This window comes from Rhinoraja longicauda, chromosome 14, assembly GCF_053455715.1.
Source record: "Rhinoraja longicauda isolate Sanriku21f chromosome 14, sRhiLon1.1, whole genome shotgun sequence".
Lineage (NCBI taxonomy): Eukaryota > Metazoa > Chordata > Chondrichthyes > Rajiformes > Arhynchobatidae > Rhinoraja > Rhinoraja longicauda.
The window spans coordinates 14,074,289-14,091,047 of NC_135966.1; the positions used below are offsets into that span (position 1 = coordinate 14,074,289).

General features: G+C 40.8%; 1 protein-coding gene across 1 annotated transcript in view; it reads right to left on the reverse strand.

Annotated features, from left to right (window-relative positions):
• Positions 1–16,759, reverse strand: part of LOC144600000 (glutamine--fructose-6-phosphate aminotransferase [isomerizing] 2-like) — a 74,231-nt gene that overhangs the window by 24,631 nt on the left and 32,841 nt on the right. The window contains exons 4-5 of the mRNA XM_078411298.1: positions 3,564–3,668; positions 2,415–2,540 (exon numbers count right to left, since the gene is read on the reverse strand). Of these exons, the coding sequence (XP_078267424.1) occupies positions 2,415–2,540; positions 3,564–3,668 (231 nt within the window). The remainder of the gene's footprint in view (positions 1–2,414; positions 2,541–3,563; positions 3,669–16,759) is intronic.

A 16,759-nucleotide genomic window follows, 5' to 3' on the forward strand; every position in this document is an offset into this window, starting at 1 on the left:
AAAATTTTCCATTCATACAAATTTAAAATGCATTATGATATCACAAGTTTCTAAATCAGCTGAATGCTAAGCTGAATCATCAACTGTATTGCGAATGATTGTGATGTTGCAATTCTTGGAAGCTAGGAATTCCCTCTTTCCAAGGAATTCTTTGTTTGTGGTTCTCAAAACAAATCGTTGTTAGTGTTCTAACAAACTGGTAAGACATGAGATTCAGTTTTAGGTGAATTGGATGTTTGAATCAGGTGAGACCAAAGGATATAACATATAATAACATATAACAACTACAGCATGGAAACAGGCCTGTCCGGCCCTACCAGTCCACGCCGACCACTCTCCCTGACCTAGTCTCATCTACCTGCACTCAGACCATAACCCTCTAATCCCCTCTTATCCATATACCTATCCAATTTACTCTTAAATAATAAAATCGAGCCAGCCTCCACCACTTCCACCGGAAGCCCATTCCATACAGCCACAACCCTCTGAGTAAAGAAGTTCCCCCTCATGTTACCCCTAAACCTTTGTCCCTCAATTCTGAAGCTATGTCCCCTTGTTGGAATCTTCCCCACTCTCAAAGGGAAAAGCCTACCCACGTCAACTCTGTCCGTCCCTCTCAAAATTTTAAAAACCTCTATCAAGTCCCCCCTCAACCTTCTACGCTCCAAAGAATAAAGACCCAACCTGTTCAACCTCTCTCTGTAGCCTAAGTGCTGAAACCCAGGCAACATTCTAGTAAATCTCCTCTGTACCCTCTCCATTTTGTCGACATCCTTCCTATAATTAAACTACAATTTGTGCTCACGTTTCTGGAATAAATAACTGAAAATCATTTCCTTTACTGTAATGAGCACATACAAAATATTGCCACTGATACACAGGGATGACAGGCACCACACATCTAGTTTCTGCCAAAGCATTCATCAGAAATTTAATTATAAATCGGTGGATTCCCCATTCGCTACATTTGGCTAATAACTAACAATCTGGAAAGTGCTGTTCCAGAGAAGTCAATTAAACTAGTCAATCAATCAATAGTCAACAGTCAATTTTTTTACAAAGCTTTCCAACGAAATGTTAAAATGTGTGCAGATTTTTCAAATAAAAATGGCAGCATCCGAATAATACAGTCAAAGTAACACATAGTTGGCATCAACTTGGGGTGAGGCATAAATATCCCACTACCTCCGAAAAGCAAGTTGTCACAAGTTGTCCAATATGGGTTACTCTGCCACCAACCTTTTAAAAATAGCATATCACGCTCACTTTCTCCATGATTTAGACTTTTCTATTAGCACATGGATAATTAACCGTTGAACTGAAACTTAACCTAATTAAATAGATGTTTAGTTATTAACAATGCTTTAATTGTTAAGCAATGCATTCCTTAAGGTAGTGTTGGGGAGTTGCTGCCTTCAAATACACGTACTGCCATAGTTCTGCAGTGAATGGGGAACTCCAAGATTTAGACACATTAACAATGAAAGATTGCCAATACATTTCCCAGTTGTCTGCTGCTTAGTTTGGAGGAGAAATGCTACTGTAGGATTACACCGCCCCTGTTGCCTTTATCCTCCTGGGAGACGGATGTTGCAAGTTTGGGCAGTTAAGAAAGTTTTGGCGAGTTGCTACAGTAGTGCATCTTACAGGTGTTGCAGGTGGAGGGAGTAGATTTTTTATACATTGAATGAGACGTCAAACAAGCAAGTTGATTTAATCTGAATGGTATTACATTACACTTATGCAAGTGAGAGCATTCTATCTTTCTGTGGAGAAAACCATCACATTGTTCAAAATGCAACGTTCATCATTTTGGATCTTTAGGGGGAAAATGCAGGATAAGGGAAATTAGTAGAAAAATGGACTTGAAGCAGAGGATAAATCATGATTTTATTAGATGGTGATACAGGTTTCTGGAGCCATGTGGCCTATTCTTGTTGAAGAACACAACAAACCCTCAACCACTACCACAAAAGGCAAAAGGCAAATAGAGGTGTAAAATTATCTCCAATTTTTCCGTCCTAGTTACATTCCATCCTAACCTCAAAACACATAACCATTCCTTTATTGTCACCGAGTCACAATCCTGTAACCTCCCCAATTCCATCCCATTCCTCACTACTAAATAACATTGTGACTGTACCTCTACACCATGTACTCAAATAATTTACAAGGAATCACCATCATTTTTAAATGGGTGAATAGGGATAGTTATTCAACTCAGTTTTATTTTATCACAACTGCCGTCTCCATTTTATTTCCTGGATCTTACAAATATAGTCAGTGCACCTACCACTCAACTGAGTTTTTGGTTATATCCCAATGACATGGCATCCTATTGAGATTTAAATCATTTGAACAGTTGCCAATTTAATTTATCACTGCCCATTATTTTCAACATATCAAAAACTTACCATTGTTTTTATCAGATCGATGAGGATGACTGTTCACTTCATTTGGAACTCCATGTGTTGCCCAGCGAGTGTGAGCAATTCCAAAATGTATTTCAAATTCCTTGTTGATGTCCAAAGAAACTTGCTCTAAAAACAAAATAATTATCATACTCTAAAGTGCCATGTTTAAGTATGAATATTCATCAATGCAGTAACAAAGAAATGTTCTAAGATGGAAATTATAACATTCCATGTAGAATACTGGCATGTAGAAAAACAAACCTCGTCACTAACTTCAGAAAGTCCCTATTTATTTTTGAGTTAAGGATCTAAAAGCTAGCTCATGGAGTTGCGCTTCCTTCTGTCACAAGATCCAGAAAAGCAAGTTTGAAACATACTTGTACTCAAGACAGGATATCTTCCAAGTAGCAGATATAATGAACAATATTTGGGGTAATTGGGAAGAAAAAACGGGCTCAATTATAGAAAACAATTTTTAAAATGTGATTTCCCACAATGGAATAAATTCTGAAATATTTTGGCATGATGTGTGGAGAGTCTCTTCCTCTCACATAATGATTAAAAAACTTTTTTTTCAAAATAATACCAGGAAAATATTGCAATTAAAAAAATTATAAACCATGGCTAATTAAAAAAGACCACAAGAAAATCTGTCGGAAGGAACTACAGATGCTGTTTTACACCGAAGATAGACACAAAATGCTCGAGAAACTCAGCGGGACAGGCAGCATCTCTGGAGAGAAGGAATGGGTGATATTCTGGGCCGAGATCCTTCTTCAGACTGAGAGTCAGGGGAGAGAGAGTCTAGCGATATGGAGGGGCAAGGTGTGAAAACAACAGATCAAACCAGATGCTGTTAAGGAAATGGTTAATGATAATGATAGAATGGTTCATTGTTAGCTGATGGGAAGGTGACAAGGAGGCATACAATCAGTAATATTAATTAGAAGGACAGTGAATCTGGTCAGAGATCTAGGTTAGGGAAAGGATGGAGAGAGAGGAAAAGCAAGGGCTACTTGAAGTTAGAAAAAGTCAATATTCATACAGCTGGGTATGAATAATGATTTCTCTAACTTCAACCCTTGCTTTTCCTCTCTCACTGTCCCTCCCCCACATGAGCTATCAAAGATTAAATGTATTAGCACTTACCATCAAGTTTTTCAGCCAGAGCCTTTACTTTGCCTCTGTTTCTGAAGAGACAAATATTGCTGCCAACTTTTTGATCTTTGTTACACGTTTCATCAACTGCTATCCCTGGTATTTAAAACAGTTATTATTCAGGAATGAAAGTATATTTGATCAATTTATACAGAAGAAAGTATACATATAGGTAAACTCATCACACTGAGTTTAAAATTGATATTTCTTATTTCAATGCTTTCAAAGAAAATTTATTGTGTTATTCTATTGTCAGAAGCAAAACATTTCATGGCATCTTTAGGCTTTTCAACACTGGATAAAACTTGTTAATTTACTTTTGGCAGTATTTAACAGGCTGCCATTTCAGTACTCTAATTGGTCTAGGGTCTGGTACAGCTCTTCAATTGCTAATCTAATCCTCTCACACTCATACTGTCATTGTCTTGTGTTTTTGTTGAAGACAAGTGTTGATGCTGTGTTGATGACTCTCATATCGTAATAGAATCGCGTCTTCCATCTTCTCCTTCAGTGGGCATAACAAATGTGGCTGCTGGGCTCAAATTACGCCATACCATTTTCCCCAATAGTGGACATTTTTGATGACCAACACATTGATGTCTAATTTGTGCATTGTGTTCAAGAGAGTCAAGAGTGTTTTATGGTCATATGTCCCAAAAGGAAACAAGGAACAAGTTCTTATTTGCAGCAGCACAACAGGTACGTAAACATAGTACTCAGTGGATACCATAATAAAAAAACTAAGAGAAAAAAAATGTCACCTCCAAATGCACTACATTCCATCAGCTGTCTGCCCAACTAGCACATCTCCTTCACCAGCACATCTGCCCTTCCCCCTTCGACCCAAACCAAGCATACATTTTGAGAACCAATTTAGGATAATTTAAAGATACAGCGTGGAAACAGGCCCTTTGGCCATTGAGACCAGGCCAACCACCAATACACTAGGTGAATTTAGAGCACTAGGAAATAAACTAAACAGTAGGACCTCAAAGGTAATAATCTCTGGATTACTACCAGTGCCACGTGCTAGTCAGAGTAGGAATAGGAGGATATTTCATATGAATACGTGGCATGAAAAATGGTGCAAGGGGGAGGGATTCAAATTTTTAGGACATTGGAACCAGTTCTGGGAGAGGTGGGACCAGTACAAACAGGACGGTCTGCATCTGAGCTGGAATGGAACCAATGTCCTAGGGGGAGTGTTTGCTAGTGCTGTCGGGGAGGATTTAAACTAATGTGGCAGGGGGATGGGAGCTGGAGCAGAGAGACAGAGGGGTGTAAAATGAGGGTAGAAGCAACAAGTAGCAAGGTGAAAAGTAAAAGTGGCAGGCAGACAAATCCAGGGCAAAAATCAAAAAGGGCCACTTTTCAACATAATCGTACAAGGGGTAAGAGAGTTGTAAAAACAAGCCTGAAGGCTTTGTGTCTCAATGCAAGGAGTATACGTAATAAGGTGGATGAATTAAATGTGGAGATAGTTATTAATGATTATGATATAGTTGGGATTACGGAGACATGGCTCCAGGGTGACCAAGGCTGGGAGCTCAACATCCAGGGATATTCTATATTCAGGCGGGATAGACAGAAAGGAAAAGGAGGTGGGGTAGCGTTACTGGTTAGAGAGGAGATTAAAGCAGTGGAAAGGAAGGACATTAACTTGGAGGAAGTAGAATCGATATGGGTAGAGCTACGAAACACTAAGGGGCAGAAAACGCTAGTGGGAGTTGTGTACAGGCCACCTAACAGCAGTAGGGAGGTTGGGGATGGCATCAAGCAGGAAATTAGAAATGCATGTACTAAAGGCGCAGCAGTTATAATGGGTGACTTCAATCTACATATAGATTGGGTGAACCAAACTGGCAGGGGTGCTGAGGAAGAGGATTTCTTGGAATGTTTGAGAGATGGTTTTCTAAACCAACATGTCGAGGAACCAACGAGAGAACAGGCCATTCTAGACTGGGTATTGAGTAATGAGGAAGGGTTAGTTAGCAGTCTTGTTGTGCGAGGCCCCTTGGGCAAGAGTGATCATAATATGGTAGAGTTCTTCATTAGGATGGAGAGTGACAAAGTCGATACAGAAACAAGTGTTCTGAACTTAAAGAAAGGTAACTTTGAGGGTATGAGGCGTGAATTGTCCAAGATAGACTGGCGATTGATGCTGAAAGGGTTGACGGTGGACATGCAATGGAAGGCATTTAAAGGTTGCATGGATGAACTACAACAAGTGTTCATCCCAGTTTGGCAAAAGAACAAACCAGGAAGGGTAGTGCATCCGTGGCTAACAAGGGAAATCAAGGATAGTATTAAAACAAAAGATGAAGCATACAGATTAGCCAGAAAAAGTAGCATACCAGAGGACTGGGAGAAATTCAGAGTCCAGCAGAGGAGTCCAGACCTGCGTGGGTTTTCTCCGAGATCTTCGGTTTCCTCCCACACTCCAAAGACGTACAGGTATGTAGGTTAATTGGCTGGGTAAATGTAAAAATTGTCCCTAGTGGGTGTAGGATAGTGTTAATGTACGGGGATCACTGGGCGGCACGGACTTGGAGGGCCGAAAAGGCCTGTTTCCGGCTGTATATATATGATATGATATGATATGATATGATATGATATGAAAGGGCTTAATTAGGAAAGGGAAAATAGATTATGAGGGGAAAACTGGCAAGGGACATAAAAACAGACTGCAAAAGCTTTTATAAATATGTCAAGAGAAAAAGATTAGTTAAGGCAAATGTAGGTCCCTTGCAGTCGGAAACAGGTGAATTGATCATAGGGAACAAGGAGATGGCAGACCAATTGAACAAATACTTTGGTTCTGTCTTCACTAAGGAAGACATAAACCGTCTGCCGGAAATAGCGGGGGACCGGGGGTCTAAAGAGATGGAGGAACTGAGGGAAATCCAGGTTAGTCGGGAAGTGGTGTTAGGTAAATTAAATGGATTAAAGGCAGATAAATCCCCAGGGCCAGATAGGCTGCATCCCAGAGTGCTTAAGGAAGTAGCCTCAGAAATAGTGGATGCATTAGTGGTAATTTTTCAAAACTCTTTAGATTCTGGAGTAGTTCCTGAGGACTGGAGGGTAGCTAATGTAATCCCACTTTTTAAAAAGGGAGGGAGAGAGAAAACGGGGAATTATAGACCAGTTAGCCTAACATCGGTAGTGGGGAAAATGCTAGTGTCAGTTATTAAAGATGTGATAACATTACATTTGGAAAGTGGAGAAATCATCGGACAAAGTCAGCATGGATTTACCAAAGGCAAATCATGTCTGACGAATCTTATAGATTTTTTCGAGGATGTAACTAGTAGAGTGGATAAGGGAGAACCAGTCGATGTGTTATATCTGGACTTTCAGAAGGCCTTCGACAAGGTCCCACATAGGAGATTGGTGTACAAACTTAAAGCACACGGTATTGAGGGTTCAGTGTTGAGGTGGATAGAAAATTGGTTGGCGGACAGGAAGCAAAGAGTAGGAATAAACGGGTCCTTTTCGGAATGGCAGGCAGTGACTAGTGGGGTACCGCAAGGCTCAGTGCTGGGACCCCAGTTATTTACAGTGTATATTAATGATTTGGACGAGGGAATTGAATGCAACATCTCTAAGTTTGCGGATGACACGAAGCTGGGTGGCAGTGTTAGCTGCGAGGAGGATGCTAGGAGGCTGCAGAGTGACTTGGATAGATTAGGCGAGTGGGCAAATGCATGGCAGATGCAATATAATGTGGATAAATGTGAGGTTATCCACTTTGGCGGCAAGAACAGGAAAGCAGAGTATTACCTGAATGGTGACCGATTGGGAGAAGGGGAGATGCAACGTGACCTGGGTGTCATGGTGCACCAGTCATTGAAAGCAAGCATGCAGGTGCAGCAGGCAGTGAAGAAAGCGAATGGTATGTTGGCATTCATAGCAAGAGGATTTGAGTTTAGGAGCAGGGAGGTTCTGCTGCAGTTGTACAGGGCCTTGGTGAGACAGCACCTGGAGTATTGTGTGCAGTTTTGGTCTCCTAACCTGAGGAAAGACGTTCTTGCCTTAGAGGGAGTAGAGAAGGTTCACCAGATTGATCCCTGGGATGGCGGGACTTACATATGAGGAAAGACTAGATAGACTGGGCTTGTACTCGCTGGAATTTAGAAGACTGAGGGGGGATCTTATAGAAACATATAAAATTCTTAAGGGGTTGGAGAGGCTAGATGCGGGAAAATTGTTCCCGATGTTGGGGGAGTCCAGAACCAGGGGTCACAGCTTAAGGATAAGGGGGAAGTCTTTTAGGACCGAGATGAGAAAACATTTCTTCACACAGAGAGTGGTGAGTCTGTGGAATTCTCTGCCACAGAAGGTAGTTGAGGCCAGTTCATTGGCTATATTTAAGAGGGAGTTAGATGTGGCCCTTTTTGCTAAAGGGATCAGGGGGTAGGGAGAGAAAGCAGGTACAGGCTACTGAGCTGAATGATCAGCCATGATCATATTGAATGGCGGTGCAGGCTCGAAGGGCCGAATGGCCTACTCCTGCACCTATTTTCTATGTTTCTACACACTAGGGACAATTTACAGAAGCCAATTAACCTACAAACCTGCACATCTTTGGAATGTTCGAGGAAACTGGAGCACCCGGAAAAAAAACCCATGTGGTCACAGGGAGAACATACAAATTCCGTACAAAGAGCCCCCGTAGTCAGGACCAACCCCAGGGTTCTGGCACTGAGCCACCCTAATTTATCCAATGGCAGCATGGCTTAGTTGGAGTATTAGTTTTGCTCCCAGAATGGTGGGAGTTCAGGCAGCAAGGTGAACCTAGGCCAGTCAGATTGGAAGGATCAACAGAAAATTATTTTATCAACAAGGATAATGTACTTGCAACACGTGATGATATGGATAAAGTCAGTAAGAAGGAACCAAAATCCTGATCAAAGATTACTGTGGGTACACAGAAATGTAGAGTTGTGGTTGTAATCAGATCAGTTTATCTTATTGAATGTTGGAGCAGGTTTGAGGTGCAGCAAATGCTCTTAATTTACATGCATATAAATAGCTTGGATGAATAGCATGAGCACTGAAAGATCAAATTACCACAGTAAGTGGAGAAAAATAATACAGAAGTCACCACAGATTTAAAACCAATTAGGAAAATGGGAAAGGAATTCAGACTGCAGTGAGAGTGATATTTCAATGCCCTTCTGATAATGGATGTATCGTCGCACACAACAACTAGACAAATATGTAGCAAGAGATGTTTTAATGGGGTATTTAACTTTAATTTAAATTAGAATTAGCAAACTAGTCTGTCAGATACAGTGAATTATTTTAAAGTTCCAAATAGAATTTTGCAATAATACCCTACAACCAAATGATTCTGCATCACAGTAAATTTTCTTTAAATTATCAAAGGGAAAGATCATCCAAGATAGTAATTTGCCAGATAGACAAAAAGTACTTGAACACTGAGTCATATTATGATAGTTAATGAGCAAGTTCCACATTGTGCTTTATAAAATAGAAAAAACAAAAAAAGTTAAAAGACCTTAAATTTTGAAGTAAGGCTAATTTGCAAAGGACACAGCGTGCGGATATATTAAACTGAGCAAATTTGTTAATGGTTAAAACAGGGGAAGATATGTGGAAAATAAATAATAACACTTCATAGCCCCGAGGTGAAGAATTTGACTGGGCATAAAGAAAAACTGCCAAAAGGAAGTGAGGATTAACTGAACTAAAACTAATCCAAAAAGCAAACAAAACTAAATATAGATTCTGGTGATTGAAGGAGATATAAGATGGAAGCAGTGACTAAAACAGATAAAAAGCTATAAAAAAGGGGGAGTACATTAGAATTAAATTAAAATGAACAGGTGTTTTTGGATGTATTAAGAAAAAATAGGTTGAAAGTAATGAAGATCTTTTAAAAATTGGTAATGGCACTGAAAAGAAGAAAGCAATGGTACTTTTATTCATTAGTTTGCATCACTATTTACAGTAGAACAAGAGGAATGCATGCTGAATCAGGCAAAGGGACTCGTTGAAATTCAAGCAAGAAAAAGGGAAGCATAGTGGCGCAACTGCTAGAGCTGCTGCCTCATAGCACCAGAGACCTGCGTTTGATCCTGACCTCCACCGTCATCAGTGTGGAGTTTCCACATTCTTCCTGTGACAGTGTGGGTTTCATTTGGGTACTCTGGTTTCCACCCACATACCAAAGACATGCAGGTCTGTAGGTTAATTGACTTCTGTAAATACCCCAAATGTGTAAGGAGTGGAGGAGAAAGTGGAATAACATGAAACCAGTGTGCATGCGTGATTGATGGTCGGCACGGACTCAGTGGGCTGAAGGTCCTGGTTCCATGTTGAATCACTAAACAAAACAATGGCAAAAATAAGGACACTAAAGAACAACAAACCAGTAGGACCAAATGATTTCTACCCTGCAGACCTAAGGTCATAAGAGATAGGAGTAGAATTAGGCCATTCGGCCCATCAAGTCTACTCTGCCATTCAATCATGGCTGATCTCTCAATCTCTCCTCACCCCATTCTCCTCATAACCTCTGACACCCGTACTAATCAAAAATCTATTTATATCTTCCTTAAAAATATCCATTGTCGGTCTCCACAGCCTTCTGTGGCAAAAAATTCCACAGATACACCACCCTCTGACTAAAGAAATTTCTCATCTCCTTCCTAAAAGAACATCCTTTAATTCTGAGACTATATCCTCTAGTCCTAGACTCTCCCACTAGTGGAAGCATCCTCTCCACATCCACTCAATCCAAGCCTTTCACTATTCTGTATGTGTCAATGAGGCCCCCCTCATTCTTCTAAACTGCAGCGAGTACAGGTCCAGTGCCGACAAACACATCATAGGTTAACCTACTCCTTCCTGGGATCACACTTGTAAACCTCCTCTAGACCCTCTCCAGAGCCAGCACATCCTTCCTTACTTATGATGCCTAAAATTGCACACGATATTCCAAATGCTGCCTTACCAGTGCCTTATAGAACCTCAGCATTACATCCCTGTTTTTCTATACAAGCACTCTTGAAATAAATGCTAGTATTGAGTTTGCTTTCTTCCGTAAGTGGTGAAATAGCCGATCCTGTAATTAACAATCTTCCAAAGGACGTGTGAAATTTGGAAAAATTACTCACACCACTCTTCTATTAAGATGAAAGATGGAAACCATGTCTTTATGCAGTAGTAAGACTGTTTGTCCATTTGCAGATGTGTCTATAATTAAGGATAGGGTGATTGCAAAACCTTGCAAAATCCTTACATATCTTAATTTTTTTAACCATAATTGTTTCACGTCCTCACTATGATTATCAGCTATATTCTTACAATCTTCTGTAATTTTCAAAGACTAATTTAGTTGCAAGACTATTTCATCTGTCAAGCCCCTAAGCAATGGAACTGTACATATAAACATGTTGTTCTTTAATACGTATTTCTTTGACCAAATGTTTTTCTTGTCTATCCAAATCTGTCCTTCCACCTATGTGTCAAATTTTATTTGGGATGTTAGCTTAATTTAAAGCCTCTATGTCAAAGCAATGTGTAGCTGTTCTTAAACAGTGAGCAACACACAAACACACAGACACAGAGTAAAAAAAAATGGGTGGTTATGAACTTCTGCAGAGAGCTCTCCTCCCTTTCCTTGCAGTTGTTTGCGTGCCCTCTGTATCCTCTGCTAATTCTTTCAGTCACGTTGTTTTGCAAGGGAAACACCTATAATAAACTAATTTATGGGATGCATCAACACACCTGCAATTAACCTGTAGGCAGTTAATTACCTATTTTAGAAAATGCTGTTGGGCATGTCAAAAGCATGTTCGGCTGTATAAGGTTACAAGGGTGTGGAGGCTGTAAAACTAGCAGTATCAACATTGTTCACTGTCCAGAATTCAAAATGTACCTATTATTCACATTTCTAGCAGCCATTCATTGTGTGCGCTCATGATCTGACCCATATGGTAATATCCTGTAAAAGTACACAGTCAACAAACTCAATTTTTATATGCAAGCTCCTTTTAAAACAAACCTTGCTTTTGAATTTTGTAGTCACCATCATCAGGGAAGAGAATCAGTGGGATTTTTTGTTGTTGTCAAAGTGTCCAGTACTTGCCTTTTCTACATAATATATATAGCAAAATGAATAAACAGGATGAAATTTAAATTGTTTTAAAAAAATCTTCAATACAGCAGAACCCACTCATCGGTACTGTCTGAAGTGTCAGCCTAGATTATGTACTCAGAATCTTTGAGCTGGCCCAGAACCTATGACCTTTGACTGCAATGTGTGAGTACTACTACTTAGCCAAACTTGTCAACTAATCATACAAATCCATTTCTGTTCCATGCAACCCTGAACTGCACAAGTCCTGTTCAATGATCACTCCTACCCGTACTAATTTACAGTGGCTCCCCATTCCACTTATCAAACAATACATAATCCTCATCCTGGTCTTCAGATTCCCTACAAAATGTCATAACAGACATCTCAATTGACCGCTTGACCTTTGTGATCCTTCCTGAATGCTTTGATCCTCTGACTTTTGGGGGCAATCGGCTTCTTTTATTCACTATTTATGATGGAGTCTTTATCAACCTCAGCCATAAATCTCTGCAAATTTCTCAAAATTTCCATCGTAGGACTTTAAAATAGCAGCATTACAAAAAAAATGTAAATAGCAGCATTACAAAATTTCAAATTACAGGTCTCATGTAAAATTAAATATTTCTTGCCTACATGTTTTTGACACTTTTTTCCTTTAATGGATTGTTATTCTTTTGGGTATGCATGTACATCCACTCCATATTCTTCCATCAGATATGTGAAAGAGCCTGCATTATGTGTTTTAACATCACTCCAATTGGCCTCATTCATCAATACACAAGTCCATATGGCTGAAAGCAAACAGTTTTGCAGTTGTACTCCTCCATACTTTGCATCTCCCCAAGAAGGCTGGGAAATCTCAGTCATTGAATATTTAAGACAGAAATTAATCGATTTTGTATTATTATTGAGGAATGTGGGATAAGGGCAGGAAGGAGGCACTGGGATATAAGATTAGACATGGTATTATGGAGCAGGCACAAAGAGCCAAAAAGTATATGCCGATATTCTATTTCTTGTATTCCTTTTATCATTGGGACATGGAGTCAAAAATAAAAGCAAATTAGTTCCATGGAACACAAACTAGCTGAAACAAGCCATTTCCAAACCAGCATGTTCAATTTGAGCAGGAGATGGAATCCAGCTGACCAGTGGTGGTAACAAAGATATTGTTGGTAAGGGGTTCGGGAAGGTAGGGCAAGATTGTCCAGAGATTGGTTCCTGGCAATCAGGGAAATAATAGTCTGGCTCACAGGGGAATTAGAGTCATCATATAGCTATCATTTAGCTCAAGCCCACTTCATGAATAATAGTTTGGAGATTAGAGCAGAGAGAACAAATCAAAAAGGTAGGTAGATCAGAATGATCTAGAGAGTGGAACCCCTAATAGTTAGCAGAGAGAGGAAACTGGTGAGGACAGTGAAAAAATGGTAAGGAAACAATGGTAAGATAGAGTTGGAAAGAACTGATAAGAGTGGAAGTGGATAAAATGGAAGATAGGATGGCATCCAGTACAAGTGTCTCATGTCTCCAGCATCATGATCAAGGATCCAATTTGTTTGTGCTTTTGTTTAGTTTGGTTTAGTTTATTGTCATGTGTACCGAAGTACAGTGAAAAGCTTTTGTTGCATGCTAACCAGTCAGCGGAAAGACAATAGGTAATTACAATCGAGACATCACAGTGTACAGATATATACAAAACAGAAAAATAGGTGCAGGAGTAGGCCATTCAGCCCTTCGAGCCAGCACTGCCATTCAATATGATTAAGGCTGATAAAGGGATAAAGGCTGATAATATGATAAAGGGAATAACATGAATAACATTTAGTGTAAGATAAATTTTAATGCTTCATCTTTAGAGGTAGTAAAAATTCCTTGGTGTCTCATTTATCCAAATGTTTTTTCTAATTGGACTGAATATGCTATGGAATGGCAGTGAATTTATGTTACCTATGTGAATATGGGAAGTCCTGATGTTTCTTCCTGCTCTTTGTGGTAGCTTTTGCTGTGCTCTGATGTTGAATCTGATACAAGTGTAGCAGTCCATTCAAAGAAATAGTGATGGGCTTCTTGGTATGAGCCAGTGGCCAAACATATTTGTGCCTTATACTTTATAAACAAGTATATAAATGAATGGTAGCGATCATTGCCAATTTGAATAGTTGCCGTTGGGATATTGGCTTGGGAGATTCTCTGCTGGGGTATTGTAAGTGTCAGTCATGTACTTAATGACATCATTCATCACACAGCATAAATATCTTTCAGTGCCAGCAAAGTTAGATCATCTGGGAGGGGAGCGGGAGAAAGAGAAAGGGAGACCTACAATATTTACTAGTCCACAGAAAAATAATTAACATAATTATTTTTCAATTAAAAAAAAAAGGCCTGCGGTGTCATACTGATATCCTGTGCACAGCATCTTTAATTTAGAACTACAGCATGCAAACAAGCCCGCGAGCCCATCGAATCCAAGCCGACAAGCGATTACATGGTGGCGCAACGGTAGAGTTGCTGCTTTACAGCGCCGGAGACTTGGGTTCGATCCCGACTACGGGTGCTGTCAGTGCAAAGTTTGTACATTCTCCCCGTGACCGCGTAGGTTTTCTCTGAGACCTTCGGTTTCCTCCCACACTCCAAAGACGTACAGGTATGTAGGTTATTTGGCTTAGTATATTTGTAAATTGTCCCTAGTGTGTGGAGGATAGTATTAATGTGCGGGGATCGCTGGTCGGTGCAGACTCGGTGTGCTAAAGGGCCTGTTTCCGTCCGCACTGTATCTCTAAACTAAACTAAAGTAGTTCTATCCTAAACACCAGGAACAATTTACAGAAGCCAATTAACCTACAAACCTTCACGTCTTTGGAATATGGGAGGAAACTGGAGCACCTGGAGAAAGCCCGTACAGTCATAGGGAGAATGTACAAACTCTGTATAGACAGCACCTATTGTCAGGATCAAACCTGTGTTTTAGGCACTACAAGATAGCAACTATTTTTTTAATACAGACATTTTGTTGCACAAGACACTGGAAGCCTCCTCGAGATCTGCATGTGGTTATCCTTGGCCTCTTAATCAGTCCAGTGCTTATTATGACTTGCGGGCATCTGAGCCAGTTTATCACATGCGAGTGCTCAGACACACTGTACAATATAATGTCTCTGATCCTTTATATTTTCCTTCACCTCCATGACAACCTTTTTGCCACTGTATTGTGCCTGCCAAGGAAGGAGTTTTTTTAAAGAAGCATTGACGGTGGTCGATGCAGCAACAGCTCTTAAGAACAGTAGAAATTGCATTTTTGCACATGAATTTATACACAAAGTGCCACGGCACTACCTTTCACATATTGTGTTGTGTGAATTCTTTTAGGAAATTCAAGCAGGAGTTAGGATCTTCGGCAGTACTTTCATTGTGCTCGAAGAGATTGAACAATTAATAAAAGAATAAGTGCTAAAGTAACCCAGCCGGTCAAGTAGCATCTCTGAAGAACATGGTTAGGTGACATTCCAGGGTGGGGCCCTTCTTCAGAGTGATTTGTGGGGGTGGGGAGGGGCTGGAAGAGCTTGAATCCAGATGGAAAAGATGCAACTTCAATTTCTAGGTAAGGTTTTTGTTAACTTAATTGAATTTAACGTTTGATTATCTTAAGATTTTTTTTCATTGGCTACTGATAACCTGAATGTTTCTGAATGAATGAAATGAATCCAGAGACTGCAACGGATCGTTCGCACAGCTGAGAAGGTTGTTGGCTGCAATCTTCCCCCCATTGACGAACTGTACATTGCAAGGGCCAGGGAGCGAGCGGGCAAGATCATCTCTGACCCCTCTCACCCTGGCCACAAACTCTTCGAAGCACTTCCCTCTGGAAGGCGACTCCAGACTGTCAAAGCAGCCACAGCCAGACACAAGAACAGCTTTTTTTCCACGAGTGATAGTTCTACTCAATAACCAAAGTCTGTAGTCTCTTTTTTTGCTCTGGTTTATTTTCACCCACATGTTTAGACCGTAATTCAAGATTCAAGATTCAAGATTCAAGATATCTTTATTTGTCGTCCAAAAAACTTGTTTCGTCACCCACAGTCCAACAATAAGAGCAATAAAATAAGCAAATTACAAAACCCCCCAAAAAGAAACATCCATCACAGTGAGTCTCCTCCAGTCCCCTCCTCACTGTGATGGAAGGCCAGAATGTCTTTTTCTCTTCCCCTGCCGTCTTCTCCTGCGGTCAGGCTGTTGTCGTTGCCATGTTCCAGGCTGCGCCGGACGGTGAAATGTCCGCAACGGGCCGACCCAAGCCCCGCTGTAAGTCGGGGCGGTCGGGGCTCCCGACATTGAAGCCCCCGCCGAGCAGAGAAAATTCCGTGGCCTATTTCAGGCCGCGCCGGACGGTGAAATGTCTGCGGTGGGCCGACCCAAGCCCCGCGATCCGCTGCCGCTGCCGGAGCTCCCGATGTCGGCATCCACGCGGCCCGAGCCTAAGGCGAGTCGCAGCCGCTCCCGCAGCCTCCGAGAACGGCCGGCTCCGCTGATGGTGAGTCTGGTCCGCGGGCTCTGCGAACCAGAGCCCTGGAGGCCGCCAGCTCCAGGAGTTGGGCCGATGGTAGGCCGCAACAGGAACGGAGACACGGCCCAGAACACAAAGGTCGGGTCTCCGTTCGGAAGGGACACATATTACAATTTTACAGTTCCCCCCCTCCCCCCCACATACACACATAGTACACAAACAGAAAAACACCACATCACAACTACAATTAAGACAACAAAAACAACAAAAACACAAAGACAAATGGACTGCAGGTAAGCCGCAGCTGCAATGTTGTATCCTTATTGTTTTGATGTGGTTATGCTTTATTCTTAATTGTTAACTGTATGTTTGTGTTGTCACTTGTGAGCGGAGCACCAAGGCACATTCCTTGTATATGCATACTTGGCCAATAAACTTATTCACTTATTCATTCATTCATTCATTCATTCATTCATTCATTCATTCATTCATTCATTCATTCATTCATTCATTCATTCATTCATCGTTTCTGGATATCTGGAACATTCAGGAGCATTAAATAATCAAGTTTTGTAA